General features: G+C 35.2%; 1 protein-coding gene across 12 annotated transcripts in view; it reads right to left on the bottom strand.

The window, feature by feature from the left end:
* Window positions 1-17,143, bottom strand: part of DMD (dystrophin) — a 1,095,710-nt gene that overhangs the window by 347,126 nt on the left and 731,441 nt on the right. For all 12 annotated transcript variants that reach the window (XM_037376983.1, XM_037376984.1, XM_037376980.1 and 9 more), the window contains 2 exons: window positions 15,927-16,028; window positions 10,026-10,134 (listed from right to left, as the gene is read on the bottom strand). In XM_037376983.1, coding sequence (XP_037232880.1) covers window positions 10,026-10,134; window positions 15,927-16,028 — 211 coding nt within the window. The remainder of the gene's footprint in view (window positions 1-10,025; window positions 10,135-15,926; window positions 16,029-17,143) is intronic.

Here is a 17,143-nt window from a genome sequence, read left to right as displayed (position 1 = left end):
TTTCATCTCTCTGATTAAAAGTTTTATATTTGACAATGAAGAAAACAGTTAAGAGCATTCAATGCATACAAGTTTTCCTGTTTCAGGATGACACATGGGCTTTTTTCTTAATCTTTCATTAAATAAAGATTTCCCTTTTTTTATAGACATAAACATTTCAACCTTTTTCATGAGCACTTTGAAAGGAAACCTTAGGGCAGCATTACAGCAAGGGAGTCAGTCTTTTGGGGAACAGAAGTAATACAAACTTTATACTACAGATATACCTTGAATCCCAAACAGATCCATGATACTAACAACCAATTTAAAACTAATTTATGTGTAAAACAGTAATAACCTGCATATGCAAAAGTACAGTCACTGGAGCTATTTGCTATATAAGGACTACTTACTTGTTCACATTTTTAAAGATAAAATTACCTGGTTGGCCCCTAAAAATTTTGGAACTAAAGGAAATATTAAGCAAAATGTTCCAACATATTTTGGATCTCTTGAAGCAGTAGACAGAACCAACACAAGGAGTCTCTTTCATAATACTAAGTCATCGTCAATGAGCAATTTTATTTTTATGAAGTGACATAGTAATATTACTTTTGCTGTTATTTCAATGCATATTTTAATAATTAAATAAAAATTTATTTCCCCTCCCCAGTCTTTTCAGTAAGTGATTTCTGCATCCCTAATTAAGTTATCTAATATCTAGAAATACACACAATCATTTCTGGGCAGTCTGAAGAGTTTCAGTTAAAGGAGTTAAGCATTATTTTTTGAAGACTACCTTTTTTTTTTCTGTTGTTATTTTTTAAATGCAGCATTATTTTTACCTTTACAGATAGCATTTATTTTTATCCAAAAGATAGGAATCTTTTTGTGTAAGCAGTTGGTGCGGCTGTTAGAAAAGGGTTTCATCAAAATGAATGTTTTTTACTACAGCAGTGGTGGTGTTCAATCAAATGCTGTCACATACTTGCCTTACAAAAAACATTGTGACAACACCTGTCACAAATGATGCAAGCACCTCTCAGTATTCCTTTTGTTGGTAAAAGTAACAAATTCTTGGTTTAGTATGCAGCTTTCAATTGGATTTCAATCTACATGACAACAATTTACATTTCCAGTGTACTGCTATTGGCATGTAACTGAATTTTGGCAGCTAGTTCTTTGATATAAGGAAAAACATATATTGCCAGGAGCTTCAGCTTTTACAGTCTCATGAAAATCACCTCTTCTAATTTTGTGAAAACTACAAAATGATTTAACAGGTAGAAATTGCTATCCTAGCCAAGGGGAACTCTGAAGAAAAAGTGTACAAAATTTTACACAGATACAGAATACCAAGAAGCCACTGGAATTTTAGGTACCATGTAGTTAAAAAAAAAAAAAAAAAAAAAAGAAATCAGAACGAGTTTGAAGAAACTTTGAAATAATCCGAGTTCAGTTATTAACTAATTTTACAGCATTACAGTATTCACACATAAATCTTCATGTCCACCCTTATTCTTAGAGAGAAAAATTCTACAGAATTAAAAACAGTTGTTCAAAGTTAGAGAAGGCAACATCATCATTGCCATTTTGTTTTTGACAAAGTAATTCCTGAAATCACTGTAAGCACCTTCTGTTCTTTGATTGGAAATGTTAAAATAGCTTGCCTCACACTACTATGTGAAAGACTTGTCAAGCTTTCTCATGAAAATACATATAATGCTTACTTTTCAGGTCAAACTAACCTCTATTCCTCTTCCAGCTGTTTTAGTTTCACCTTAGGGAGAATTACCTTTGGGAACTCGAGTGTCATCTGACCATCAATGTATTGTTGAAGGAAAGACCAGTAATGCAAATCTCTACCTGCATATCTCCAACACTGCTGCTACTCCACAGTGACACAATTAGAGACAGCAGTCTGATATGTCAGTGACCAGCTTCATAGAAACAAGACTAAAGGATTTTCTACCTGGAGTAGAAGAGAAGGTTTTCATTTGCCATCTTTTCCTCACTTTAACCTTCTAGGGTTTAAGGAACGAGCCTGCCTTTCACTGTCTCATGTCTTCTGACTAGAGCTGAAACATTAGAAGTAATTGTGAGTTCTGTTCCTCATTCCCTGTGGCCCCCACTCTGCTCACGATCTGTGCTCACACAATTTGGCTGGCTGTTTCTCTGTAGAGCAGACCTAACTCTGTAGCAGTTCCAGTCATCACAGAAATGCTAGGAAGGATGTCAAAGAGCCACTGCATTTCTCCATAGGATATGACCAGGATGGCAGTGAGCGCTACTGCTTTCAGAAGGAAAGCCAGCTTGCTTTGCTCTTTTAAAAAGACAAGTCAAGGAAGAACAGCAGGTCAAGAGGACTGTGTGCAGAATGACCTATCACTTTCTATTATTCTAGCAAATTAAAGAGATTTTCACACAATGTAGTTGCCAATAGACCTAATTACTATACAAAAGGAAACAGAAAAGAGAGATTACTGCTATTTGCAAGCCCATGCTATCTGGATAGTTAGACATTATAGTAATTGAGGTTACTGTAGCAAAAAGAAGGGAGAGAGAGAGAGTTGGTTTAAGGCATGGAAAAATAGAATGTTATAAATCCAGAAAATGAGGTAGAGAAACTGAAAAAAAAAGCATAAACTACCATTTCATTATAGATACTTTTTTACTAGGAACTCTAAGGAGAATCCTTTTTTTTTTTTTCATATCTTCCAGAATTAACTAATTCAGATTCTTGACTCTGTCTGTGTTTTTAAAATGATACAATTGTGTTGTTGCCTCATTTCTTCAAAAATTGCTAACATTGGATTCTGCAGTGTGTGCTGAATATAGTTCTAAGGAAAAAGAAACATTAATCTAATTCCTTTCTGAGCCACATAATATGAGCTATGTAAAAAAGACCAACCATAACTATAACTTAGTTCTGTGCTCTCACCCGGTATAGGTGATGAATTCTACAGTATGCTATCATTTACATTTCATGGGACTTAATCAAAATGAATCCTGTATACCATGCTGTTACTAACTATTGATCAAGAAATTAAATGAAAGAAAACAAGCTGCAAAGCCTGCTCCTCAGAAGAAAATACCAGATCATATTTTAAAAATGGAATAGGTGAATGTGGTCCTTTGAAAGACTGATGATAGCATTAATCTTATTTGCATCATAAATCTTGGCAGCTGCACTTCCAACAACTTGTTATAGAATAGAAACAAGTAGACCTAGATTCCATATTGTCTTTAATAACAGCAAAGCAGCTAACTCCTGTTTTCACTTTCTGATTTACATTTCATCATAGGCATGAGTACAATAAAAATTCTGAGTAGTAACCCACGGTGAGTTGTATTTAATCAACTGAGCCTTGAAAAATCAAAGTCCGCATTCCCTTTGTAAACTGCACTGTCACACCTGTTTATTACAGATGCTTTTAAAGAGTAACCTACTCCAAGACCCCTGAAATAGGATGTTAAATGTAAAGGTATAACCTTCTTTCTTTTGATTTAAATTAGGCTTTTGTGGCTTAGGTATATTTTACATGTATTTTTCACCTGTCAGATAATCCAGAAACAGATCATCACATCAAGATATACTATAAAGATCAAGATAGAAGTTCTGAGAATCATAGAGATTTGAATTTATAAACTTGCTTATTATGTTTTTATTCACGCAGCTCTGAAGGCATAGTGTCAGCTTTTTATCTAGACTCTTTTCATTACTTCTCCCTGTTGGTGTTGCAGCACATGCTGTGAATGACCTCCAGAGATTCCTGAAGCTATATGCAGAAGGAAAATTGAATCTGAAAGCTTTATTAGACAAGTTTGTCTTCAGCTTGTGTCTGGTGTCAGCTGTATTGAAAAGTAGAACTGTCTGTGAAACTGGGTCCTGACCTTGAAAAATCTCCAATCAAATGGTAACAGATTCAGTTTTGTGCCGTATTGGTATTTGTTAGATGCAGCACATGTGTTAGATGTGAAAAAACTTCTTAATGAAAATCATATGGAATAATCGGGCAACTTATTTCCTGAACACAATGAGGAAACCATGTACAAAAGCAATGTACGCTCAGCCAACTCAGGCTGGCATCTGTGAACTTCTTTACTACAATAGCCTGTAAAATGACTCAAAACCAAGAAAATCAAAATTATTTTTGTAAAACACTATTCATTCATTCATCCAAAAGCAACCATAATAAAAGGTAAAGACAACACCTGTTCCTTTACTATTGCATTTTATACGAGAGTAAGCAACCTTTGTCAGGCTGGCTGACTCAGAGAAGAGCATACTTTTACTACTCTCCACTGAATTAAGAACTCAAGGTATTCTTTATATTTCCCTACTGCATTGTTCCCTGTTCATTTTCTCTCTTGCATTTTGTTTTAGTAAAACTTTTCATAGAGTTAAACTGGATTACAACTAATATTAAAAATAGACATTTCCTTTAGATTCTACATGCATAAGTATCAGAAACTATACAATTTTAGACATGGCCATTATTGGAAATAGTATTTCTCTCTATTACAAATCTCATGCTAGTGGTCATCCTTACTGGTGTTAACTAATGTTAACTGAAATGGATTACTGCCAGTAGTGTTGCCTTCTAAATCAGTGTAGGACTACTTGTCACATCAGATGTATGCTGTGGATTTTTAGCTATTCAACTCTGTGAAGAATGGTTCTACAAAATTAAGTATCTACTATGTCCCCCACACAAGCATTTTAATAGCTGATAGCAGAGTTCTTCTTCTAAATGGTGAATGTTATGTGCAACATATTTTTAAACATCAACATGTCTGCATTAGTATTGAAAACATTGTAGACACACACGTCCCTAGATTGTTCAGTCTTCCCCGAGGAATTAATTTGAATATTCTTGGTCTCAGTTATATTATGCCATCTGATATAAACAATACATACACTCTAACATCTGATTTGTACATTTGTTTTTAATTTACCCTCTAATTACACATATTGTTATCTTTTCAGGTGCATATAATGAAATGTACAAAAATTTTCAAGCCTAGCATTTGGAAATTCTGAGAAGCAGTTCTGAACTATAGCACGTGTTCATTCAGGCACTGTGCATAATATATAAACAATGACTGCTTCAGAGCATTTAGCTATGAAATACTACAAAAAATAAAATAGTATCTATTGTGCATTTTTTCTCAAAGCTAGTTGTTGTAATTTTGTTTCTTACATTTTTGTCATTGTCTCTTGAATATCTCTTAAAAACAAATTGTCTGTTTTCAAAGAGGCAGTGGGACTTCACATGACCCAGCTCTGAAATCCATGGAATTAATATATTTTAAAATTATGGTTTCATAAACAAAGAATCCTTCATTCCCACTGAATATATTAAACCAGAGACTTAACAGGACAGTCTTCATAATGCAGAATACTGCTGTGCCCAATCTGTACATGTCTCTTTCTTAGAACGAACCAATACAGAATAATAGATCATTCAACAATGCATTCAATTTGAAAATAAAAGAAAATTCCAGATGCATAAAATACAGACACTTGCACTACAGAAGCACTTTCAGCTTCTAAGGTCACTGGCTTTTAATTTTAAATATTGTGTTATTTCATCAAGGTATGTATTTTCATATACATAGTTTGATTTGCTGCTAATTTTCCACAAAAACCTACAGTCTCGGGATTTGTGTATTTTTTAGTAGCACCAGTACATGTTTCTTATGTTACATTACATTCCAAGCAATGCATATGAATTTCAGCTGTATTAAGCCACTATGGAACATACACTCAGAGAGTAACAGCAGTGATATTTTTTCAATAAGTATTTTATAAGATCATATAAGTCTAGAACAAAGCAGTGTGTCTAGTCCAGGTGGGGGCTTGTTTCATGGAGAAATAAAAGGCAACCTAAACTTTCCCAAACAGGAGACATACCTTAGGATGCACTCCAACTAAAATATCAAAGTACAAGCAAATGAAATTTGTGAATCTGGGGAAACTAGTGACAAGTATCACTCTTTCAATTCAAACCCAAGGTATTATAAACTCTGGAGGCGACTGCTGTGGACCTTTTTTCTATGCTCTAGCTGAATATATGGGCTAATAAGTGATGAGTTTTCCTTTGGTTAAATTTTTGGATGAAGTTACAGATCACAATCCTCATGCTACAACTTGCTTCTAATGGACTTAGCTTGACAATCACTCCTCGCCTGTTCTCCCTTATTCATGGTAAATCCTGAAAAGCCTTCTTCCCCTGTACATGGAAGACCAGTCTGTCACTCCTACTCCCAAAGCAAATTATATTGGAAGCACAGAAGAGCTTTGATTGTATACATTCAAAGAAAGATACCTAAAGCTGATGGCTAGTGTTACGAGTTCTGGTGATACAGTATTAGCTTTCTTCAAATTCATTGTATTAAATACACAGTATCTAACAATGCATATAAAACCTTTCTGACAAATGCATCTCTAACTCTGCTACAATTTGCAAAACAACAAAAAATATTCTTTTTTCTTTACCTTTTTTTTAGACCTGCTACAAACAATACTCCAAAATAAGACTGATAACTTGTAAAGCTTTAAAGGGACAAATTCTACATAATTTCAGAAGTAATTTCATCATTATAACTGACACTAATGTTCACTTTGTTTTTCTTCATTTCACAGTCATACGCTTTTCTGTTTCACTTTAGTAGGTATTTCATACAAAAAGACAAAAAACTCATGCAAAAAATCAGGGGGGGGAAATGAAGTTGATTGTACACAAAGTATTCTTCACAGAAGTTGTTAAATAAAACTACAAGAGTACCAATATAATGTACTGTTCACTGTCTTTTTAGCTGTACATGCAAAATTTTAAATTAGTTGACAGAGTATTTTCAGATGTATTTATTCACAGCTATTTTAAAAGTTTTATTAAAATACATATCCTTTTTAAGAAACTGTATTTTCAAGTATAGCTCTAAATGAAAGTGGACAAATTTTCCCCTAAGGTCTTACTTGAATGATGAAACTCAGGAATGCCTCCCACCCCACAATATATTTACATGGGTTTACAAAGCACTTTTTAATGTTACCTAGCTTATTAAGTAAATCCAGTGGTAGGACTTCAGTACAAAAGTAGTCATATGAATGCTAGCGATACTATTAAATTCTGTGCCTCCTATAAAAGCACATTCCAAAACTGCATTTCTCTGCTTAAAATATTTTCAAACTGCTGGCTAAGGAGTGCATCAAGTTATTTGGATAGAGACATTCACACAATTTCATGGTATCATGTCAGGTACAGACAGCAAGTATGATTTTCTTCCCGAATCATCTTGTCTTGAAAGTCAATCTTTGCAAAGGTTTTAGACGTACCCTTCAGCTAAGTACATTTTTTGAGCTGGAAAAGTAGTTCTTGTTCATTATGCCCAAGGGCACACTGGACTGGTGGGATAGAGGAATTTTTTTTTAGTACTTCTTCTGCCAAAGAAACTATAATACACAGACCTAGAAATAATTACAGACAGGGTCCTTTACCTCTGTAACAGCCACCAGATGGTATATTTAGTAAGACCCTCTGGCTGAGTTCTTGCAGCCAGACTAGACCAAATGACACCTGACAGGGCAATAGAGATTAGCCAATTACATCTTCATTCCCTGTTCTCAAACACAGATGTCAACATTATTAATCTCTGATGTCCACAAAAGTCTCTACAGAATCAGGAAGGGAATAATTATTAACAGGAGATACTGCTATTGTTTGACAGAGTCCTTCCAAAATAATTTTGTGCATCTTTCTTTAAAAATTATCTTTAATGAGATTGTTTAGATTTTAGGAGGCTTGGCTAAAGCTAGTTCTCCCATAGACAGTTAAGTCTTTATGCATCACAGTGCATCAGCACAAAACAAGTTCATAAAAAATGTGTATAGTATAAGAGATTAAAATAACTACAGAACTTATAGCATAGCATGACATAACAGATGGCATTCAATCTCTCTCCTGCCCTTCCCGATCCCCCTTTTTTTTAATTAAATTAAATACAAAAATACTTTAGTAACACTGTGAGAGTAGTTCAACACCAGAACAGGTTATCCAGAGAGGTTATGGAGTCTCTACCCTTGGAGTTATTCAAAACCTTACTGGACGTGACCCTGAGAAACCTGCGGTAATTGTGCTTTGAGCAAGAGGAATACACGTCTCCCCAGGTCCCTTCTGAACTCTACAGTTCCATGGTGATATATCTATAATGATGTGATTGCAGTAATCTGACTCAAATAAAGAAAACTTACGAATTAGTGTCACAAGCACAGGTTCAAATTTTAAGTGCTCTTGGTAACAGAAAGGGTATCAATCTTACTTCCTGCTTAATCCGTTAGAACACCAGCTCTTTCACTTTCTGCATGTATAATTCCATCTGCTGATTCTCAGAAACGTTAATAGTCAGAGCCTACATCTGGAATTAAGGTAAATCAGTAATTTTGCAAGATTAGTTAATATAGGAATGTATTGCACTACTACTGTGTGTTCTTCCTCTTGTTCTGTCATTACAATTTCCTTTGTAACAGCAACAATGTTACCAACACTCCCTCCCCCTGGAATCTGACATAACCTGCTGACATGCAAAACTGACACAGCAAGTTTAGTGACCCAATACAGAAAAAAATGATGACACATCTCCTTCAGTTCCCCCATGTCATTACATGAATTTCTATAGCATGTCTTAAAACAAAATCCTGTACTAGAAGTTTTAAAAAATACTAGTGGGTTTTAGCCCTTTTTAGAAAATTGAAACAATTGCACTGGATCCACAGCAGTTCTAAATGGCTAAAACTAAATTAGAGTCCCTATTTAGTAAGATACAACGTGTCATAAGCAAGTCATCTGCTTTGCTTGAATTGATATTTGCTATTCTGACAGAAGTTGGACTGTCTTCTGGTATTGAATATTATGGATTATGTCTATACGGTGCAATTATTTACTCCTTTTTTTTCTGCTTTGCTGTCCTAGAACTACCAGTAGAAGGCAGATAATTCTCCAATTTCAGCTTTTCTTGTAGCTACCCACTAAAACGTTGAAAGCATGAGGGATCAACATCCTACAAGTAATCAAATCCAGGTGACTACTGTAGCTGTATCATAGCCTGAGTTTACAGGCAATCTGACAGGAGGGAGGAAAAACTTCTTTCTGCTCCCACATTCCAGATTATACAGGTGAGTAACATTCTTCATCCAAGCAATGGAAATAGTTCAACATTAGTAAAGAATCTGCGAGACTTTAGAAACTCAGATTTAACCCAGTGCTTCCATTGTGTATTTCCTTTCCACCCATGTTTAATAACTACCTTTCAAAGGAAAGCAGTGGGAAATAAAATCCATTTAGCAAGGAGATAAAAATGAGTTTGTAATCCTTGTAGGGAACCAGCAGGTGCAAAGAGATATGAGAAGAATCCAATATATATATTATCCAAATAATTTAAATGAAATGTAGATCAAGTCTCTTGTTGTGGATTCATGAACTCAAGACACCCAGAGATGTATATCACAAACTTAATGTTTAACTGCAAAATAACTCCTACCATGTTGTGATAACAACCTTTTCTATGAATGCACAAGCTTTGTCTTGAAACAGCCTCAGTTCATTGCCCTATCATAAAAAGTAATTTCAGAATTTCATTCTGTGACCAATTTACATCCACTTGACCTGTAACTTTATCATATTTTAATTTAAATATTTCTTCTCCCTTTATATTTCCTCCATAAAATATATGTAGAAAGTCAAAATCTCATCTAATCTCTTCACAGAATAAAGAAACAAGATTTTGAAACAGTAATAATTTGAAAAGCATGCTGTAATCTTTTCATGAAATCTACAATATAATTTGTCTTCTGGGACACATTACACAAAATTGAAAGGAAACAAAATTACTAAGTTGCATGGTATACTAGCACACCTTCTGTTTACAAGCTAAAGCTGAAATTTTTAAGGATGCAGAATGAATTTAGATAATCACCAATCAGTTTCATTTTAACTGTGTGATTTGTAATTAATTTAAAAATATGTATATACTAAAGCACTTACAGAGACCTGAAGAGAAAAGGCCAAATGCTGCTAATGCTGGCTTTTCCTTTAGTTGTTGAATTAAGTGGTTAATTGCCTTCCAGTCAGCATTCAAGTCTTCTAATTTTTTCTAGAATAGAAAGTAACAATGTATTAGTTTTACAATACATAAATTAATGTAAATAAATGTCAAATAAAATAATTTCTTGTTTTCTCCATCTGATGGACCACCTGAATTAAAAAGAAAACAGAAAGGTAGAAACAATTAATTTTCACAAATAGTAAAGAGGCATGAGTGAAATCCTTCCCAGCTGGGCTGCATAAAAGCTTAATGGTGTCAGGATCCTGAAAGCATCTTTCCTCCTCAAAGTTTAGCTGCTGAAACTCAAGGACAACTTAGAGCCAGCACAACTGCGTGACCCTGAACATGGATTGACTTACCGGACCAGCCTCAGCCTCTTCCCATCCCCTTGGCCCTGCCCAGCCACCTGGGGCTGTGTTTGACTCTGGTCCCCCTCACCGGGCCTGATCCTGGCACACACACCCTCCTACCACCTCCTCCCAGGGGCAGCCCCCCTGCCTGCTCTGCTTCTCTGCTGGGGACAGTAGGAGGGGTCCTGGCTGGTGAGACCCTGTCCCGCAGCCCAGCCTGGAGCCCCTGCCGCTCCCTGCTCCCAGGGGGCACCTGCTTGCCCTGCAACCTGGTCAACAAGCCTTTACACATTTTTAGGGAACACAGGATGACTTGTTTAACATATTTTAAAGAGGTAGGGTGGTTTATCACCACAAACCTGAGACGCTGATTTTTTAAATTAAAATAGAGAGGCGAATTATGTGTTAAAACCCCCCCAAACTGGTTAGTAAAACATCTACAATTTGTAACATCAAATGCAGAACACATACTTCCACCTATTTAAGGGGTGGGGTGGGGAAGGTAAAAATAAACTCTTAGGAGTCTTCAAGGAGTCATAAACTTCAGTGTGTGGGCATGCAGTCCTGACCAGTAATGGATAAACTGCTACTTTTAAACAAAATCTAAGTAAAAGTCTGGAGTGTGAATTACATCAGTCCTCAGAGGCATTTAGACTTGAAAATGTTTCCACCTCTCTTGTTTTCCTTGCTCTAAGGACTGTAAAGAAGGATGAAGCATCGCTAATTCTCTGTTGGCATCTCTAAACTCTTACAATGAAAATTCCATTTCTTTTTTAAGTTGATCCTTAAGTGTCTGCTACAAAAAGCAGCACAAAGTACCAGTGCCACTCAGGAATGCCATTTGTATTCTTGTGTCAAATTCACAATTAGATATATAGTCTAAATCACAATCCAGCTGTGATGGAAACAGGATGCCTATTAAAAAAGGTACTTTAATTACCTAGAGTCCAAGACGACAGGGGTCAATAGGAGAAGGATAGGGAACAATACTAATTAAACTGAAGTGTGTACACACACAGACACTGAGGCAGCAGAGTTTTATATTCTGATATGTCAGGGGACCGTTTATAGAATTTGCCTTAAGCTTTGCCATAAATAGTCTAAACCTGCTAAGGTCTTTTATATGCCACCACTGGAGGCCAGAATATTACCTGGTATAAACTCTGGACAGATTTTTGTGTAAATGCTTTTTGATAGGGCAGTAGAGAAAGGATACAATTCTGCATCTGGGAATAAACTAACACTTTATCTACAAGAGCTTTTTGAAAACTGCATTAGAAGTAAAATAAAAAGTCAGGAATATCAGAGATTCTCCTTTGATAACAGACTATAAGGACTAGGCAGAAAAAGCAATCAGGTATGAATGATAAATGCAACTTGTCATGTGACAATTTAAAATCATACATATATTTTATTACTGTGTGGATTACAATCACACAGAAACACACACTTTGGACACATTTTGTGGCAGATTTTAAATTTCCTTTTTCTTCTGCTGTTGTAGCCCAGGCACTTACTTCCAAACCTTAAAATGCAAAGGACTGCCCCAATATTGAATTAATATTCAGAAGCAGAGGAGAGTGCAGAGAGCCCTTAAAAACAAAAGCTGGAGAGATTACACTGTCAAAGTCTGGCTTCACTTTACAATACATTCACAGTAACTCAGGAAGGAGATATGGACATTACAAATACAATACTGGTCCTCACTATGAATAGCTACTTAATCATTCATGTGGACATGAGCCAGGGATTTCTTCCAGCAATGACTAAGTATAAAACATGCCCACTACAGACATTAAAGCGGGTTGTCTAAGGCAACATCTACTCCACTGATAAGAGTAGCTAGTTCTTAACTCTTCTATCAGAATTATAGTTTGATCCAACCTTGGATCTGTCATAAATTAGCATGTGTGCATTAAAATATTAATTTCTTTGAGCACAACAATTTTGCTGTAATTGCAACTCTAGAGCTTTGGTGACAAGTATGAACATCAAAATATTTTGCATTGAGGAACACTTTTATTGATTTCCTTTAAATGTCAGCACTGGTACAATTTAAGTGAGGTTAACATTCCTACATGAACTAATCTCATTGACAGCACTAAAAGTAGATAGAGAGAAATGATGTAGTCTTTTAAATGCAAGACTGAAGACAATGAAAATTAGTTCCTCACTACTTACTCTCCTACCCAATACGAGAAAGGACAAATTGAGTGCTGTGGCAAGGGACCTACAGCTCTTCCACTGCCACAGAAATCCTTTCCTGAATAAACTGTTCTGTTTAAGTGCTGTTAATGATGAGATTGTGGTTTAGGTTCTTTCTATTGCCACTGTCACCAACAGTAATCTCTCCCTCCCCACCTGCAAAAGCTTTACAGAAACATATTTCAAAAGCATGAAATCCATTTTATGAAAGTAAATAGGTCTGATTATTAAACTGCTAGTGCTTAAAGGATCACACATCCCATTCTTGACTCTAGAATCAGCATAAACTAGGTTTTCACTTGCCAACAAATATATTTTTTAGAGCCCTGCATTGCAAAATTCCATGTTAGTGTGCTTAGTGAAGGTGTGAAAATATACTTATTTCAGTGGCATAACTATGATATAAGATTAAGTATGTGTCAATATAATACCATGGGATATAATTCACATTCAAAACACTGTAATGACAGTATATTATAAAGGTTGCAAAGATAAACAGCTAAACATTAGGAAACGCTAGAATAACATCAAGTATTGATTTAGATACAATGCACATAACTACACTAATATCTTTAAATCTCTGACACATTTCCCAGTACAGGAGAGGCTTGCAGTGTGAATGAATCTATAGGACCTCTAATTCATTTATTGAAAAGAATGAGATGATTTGTGGTGAATTAAGGAAATCAGAGAGAAAAAAGAAGGAAGCTAAGACAAAGGTGCCTCAGAGAACTAAATAATCTACAAAGTTGTCAAGCAATGTTATGCAAGTAATTTATGTTTTTAAATAAGCCATGAATTTTATCTCTTTTTCTGTGCCACAAACTCAACAAGGAGCATGACTATAAGTATTTAATTGCTGCACACACTGTGAGTGGTATCCATATCGTGTACTGAATTAGTCAGGGTTCAGCGTAAACTAAGACCGCCACAGCAGCTTTAATTCAAGAACTTGCTAAAACTTAGAACGCTTAACTTTGCAGCGTTGCTACTATCTTTTCAAAAACACTTCAATCTGAGTACAAATTATTTCTGCTTCCAGAAAATAGCTTTTGTGTAGAAAATTAATTTGACATTTTCTGAAAAGTTTATATTGGAACATATAAATAGCAGACAGTGCTGAAAGTTAGTTATCAAGAACGATGACAGAAGAGCAGCTTAATATAAATGGGTGGAAACCTACATCATCAAGAAAGCAACTGAACAGTCCTGACAGTATATATTCAGTTTTATGACTGATTGTACAAGACAGACAAGTGAACCAGAAATCAACTTCACAGGTCGTTCAATTAACCGAACTATAGAATGTAATGAAAAAAGTAAAATGCGATTAAAGATGGACTAGAAATTGAATACTCACTACTTCACAAGTAGTTACTAATTTCCTTACAGACACATTTTATAATGTCATTGTCAAAACTACGACTCAAGGAACATCATAATCTGTATTTAAAGAGTTATCTTGTTCCAGTAAATCTGGTAGAAATTGGCAGTTTTCAGTGTCTTTGACGTGAACACTTAAAAGAAATAGATACAGAATATAATTCTATGTCAGAAGTTTGGCCTCAACAGAATCATTTCACACCATTTATACTTCTGTCAGTGCTACATAAACAAGTACTAGTTGTTCTTCTTGAAAATGCCAACATTCACTCTGCAATGATTTATATACAATTACAAAAATCTAGAAAGCCAAAACTTCTAGTTTTCTGTTGCTTCAGGTGCTTTGTTTGTTAAAATGTGGAGTGAAATCCCCTAAGACTGAAGCTGAAATAATACAAAATGAGTAAACACAGAGTGATTTTTGTTCCATCATCGATTCAGTGTGCAGATGACATTTTTCAGTTCCCAACAATAGTGCTGCATTAGCCAAGGAAAACACGTAACATAGAGTTAAGAGGTTTTTTTCTGCTCATTCTCATTCTCACGCTACTTTTAAGTCACCTTAAGTCTACCTCTTTTAGTGTTTTATTACTGTTTGGGAGAACTGATCATTAAAAAAAAAAGGATATAGAAGGAGAAAATAACTCTTAAGGATTTCTATTCAGAAAAGAAATGAAACTCATCATTCTTAAATATGTATTCATTTCTAAAGTGGAGATAAATGCATTCATGTGCTCCTGTGAATGGAAATCTGCTGGTGGGATTTATAAGTAATTTAAAGGAAAGTTGGTAAAAGTAGGAAAATAATGCTCCTAATATAGTGACTAAATAGAGATGGAAAACCAAAAAATTCACTGTAGAGGTCACCCGCAGACATTCTAACTTTTTGAGGAAACCTTTTACTGTAAAATGAGGTTATTGTGTGCTGTAGGTTTGGAAAAGCGCTAAATACAAAGACAAAGTTTACTGTCTGCCCAGTCAGAAGCAATTACAATAGACACATAGTGTAATCAACAAGCCATTATTGAAGTTTCTGGGAACTCTTCATCATCATGTTCACAGTTACTTTATTAGCAGTTACAAAACAAGAAAATAGATTAAGCTCTGGTTGATATGGTAGTTATCTTACTAGTTTGGCCTCCCACTCCAAAAGCAGCTGAAACTCACATGGGAGGCTGCTAGCTGATTATTTTCTGCTGCAAGATTCTACAGGATGGAAAATTATACTCTAGTCTCAGTGAACATCTACACAGTCTTTAGGAAACAGTGTAAAATACCCCTTTCAAATGGATTTGTATGCTGCAGAAAAGTATTTAATGCCACACTTTTCTAAAAAAGAAGTGTTGTGAGGCATTAGCCTTATTAATAATGTATTCTCTGCTCAAAATAAAAAAAAATAAGTCATTCATTCTATGTGAATTTTGGCAGAGAAACTGAGTGGGAAAGTTCTATTATTACTAGGTCTTCTTTCCTTCAAAATGGAAAAAAAAAAAAAAAAGGAAGGAGCCCCCTTTATCACTTGACTCTTACCTTTTCTAGAAAACATGTTCATTATTTTAATTGACAAAATTTATGAAAGAGAAATTCAAAATAAGGAAGTTTAAAAACATGTTATACGATGCCATTAGTTAGGCACCAAAAATTACATTTGCTTTCAATGTGGATTACTCCTGAAGAGGTAGAACAACTTTAATATCAAAAATAATATCTCCATCACATATGCAAAAATTTTCTAGCTGGGAACATTGAATTTCTTTTGGCTGTGCTATCACAGAACAGAACAAATGCCGTTTGCCAAGTTAATTCACTGATTTTAAACAGAGCACATCAAGGACAAGTGTACAACATGGGAAGCATAACCCATTACACAGTAATGGATATTGCTAAAGGTTGCTTCATTACCTTTACTGGATGAGTGGCTGGTTTTTCCTTATATAAATGACACCCTTTAGACAAAACCTCTTCCACATTCGGCTGTTTAGCCTGCACTGCTGCTTCGGTTTCCTGAAAAATAAAAACACATGCAGTGTAGATTAACCACAGCATAAGCAATAAGATTGAAAAGTCCTAAAGCTCCATGGGAAGCCATAAAACACAAGTAGATTAGTTTCTGCTCAGGATTGGTTTCTGGGAAAACTTACGGAGAGTAGCAGCTAAGGACAAAGAGGGTCACCAGAGAAAACAAAAGCAAAGAGGGATGGAAAAGAGTAATGCTAGCAAAATAAACAACGATAGGTCCCTTCATCCTGAAGGTTTCAAAAAATGATTACAAACCTAACACAAATTCCTATTAGGAAAGACAGGCATCAAAAATCTTATTTAAGCAGCTCTGTCTTTTTGTCTGGTTTAAACTACCAGCAGATTGAAAGTGCACTGGTTAAATCATTTTGTTTATACAGTACATGGCATTAAGAGCGTATCATAAAATGCAATAATGATACTGAATTTAGGAAGATTAAAAATATTCATAGAAAACTACTATTACTAGTAGCAAACTAGTACTTATCTAGTGAAACATTTATACTAACAAATTAAAACCAAAAGCACAGTAGCAGTGACAGTTCCTAAAGGTACGGGGAGGTACCTACCATTAGAAATGACACCCTACCAAACTAGCAATAGCATATTCTCGATCAATTTTCTTTTCTAATCTGGAAAGGTGTAATGTGCTGAAATAAGGCAACTCCAAGAAACCCTTCTGAAGATACAGCAACTTCATTTCAGCAGGCACTGATCAAATAAGTAATGGGTGAAGCACTACATGTAGGTAATTATAAGAAGAAAAAAAAACCTCAAAAAATACCCCAAAAACCAGCAACACTGAAAAGTGTAAAAGAAGAGATATACCCCACCTAGAGTTCCATGACTTACATTGTTTTCATTTTTCAAGTGATAGAAGAAAAAATAAACCAAACAAAAAAACCCACCAAACAAATCCCAAATTATCTGAGATGCCAAAATTAACTGGTTGGTTTGTTTTTGTTTTCTTTCTCCACTTTTCTCCCACCTATTTTATAGCTTGATTACCTTGTCCTAACCAATATAACAGGCTATCCACTGACTCTCCAACTTGATTTGCTGTCCACAGTTCGAGTTATCATTAGTGTGACAGCAGACAA

This window comes from Falco rusticolus, chromosome 2 (assembly GCF_015220075.1).
Source record: "Falco rusticolus isolate bFalRus1 chromosome 2, bFalRus1.pri, whole genome shotgun sequence".
Lineage (NCBI taxonomy): Eukaryota > Metazoa > Chordata > Aves > Falconiformes > Falconidae > Falco > Falco rusticolus.
Note: the sequence above shows the minus strand (reverse complement) of the source record. Positions and strands in the feature narration are given on the sequence as shown.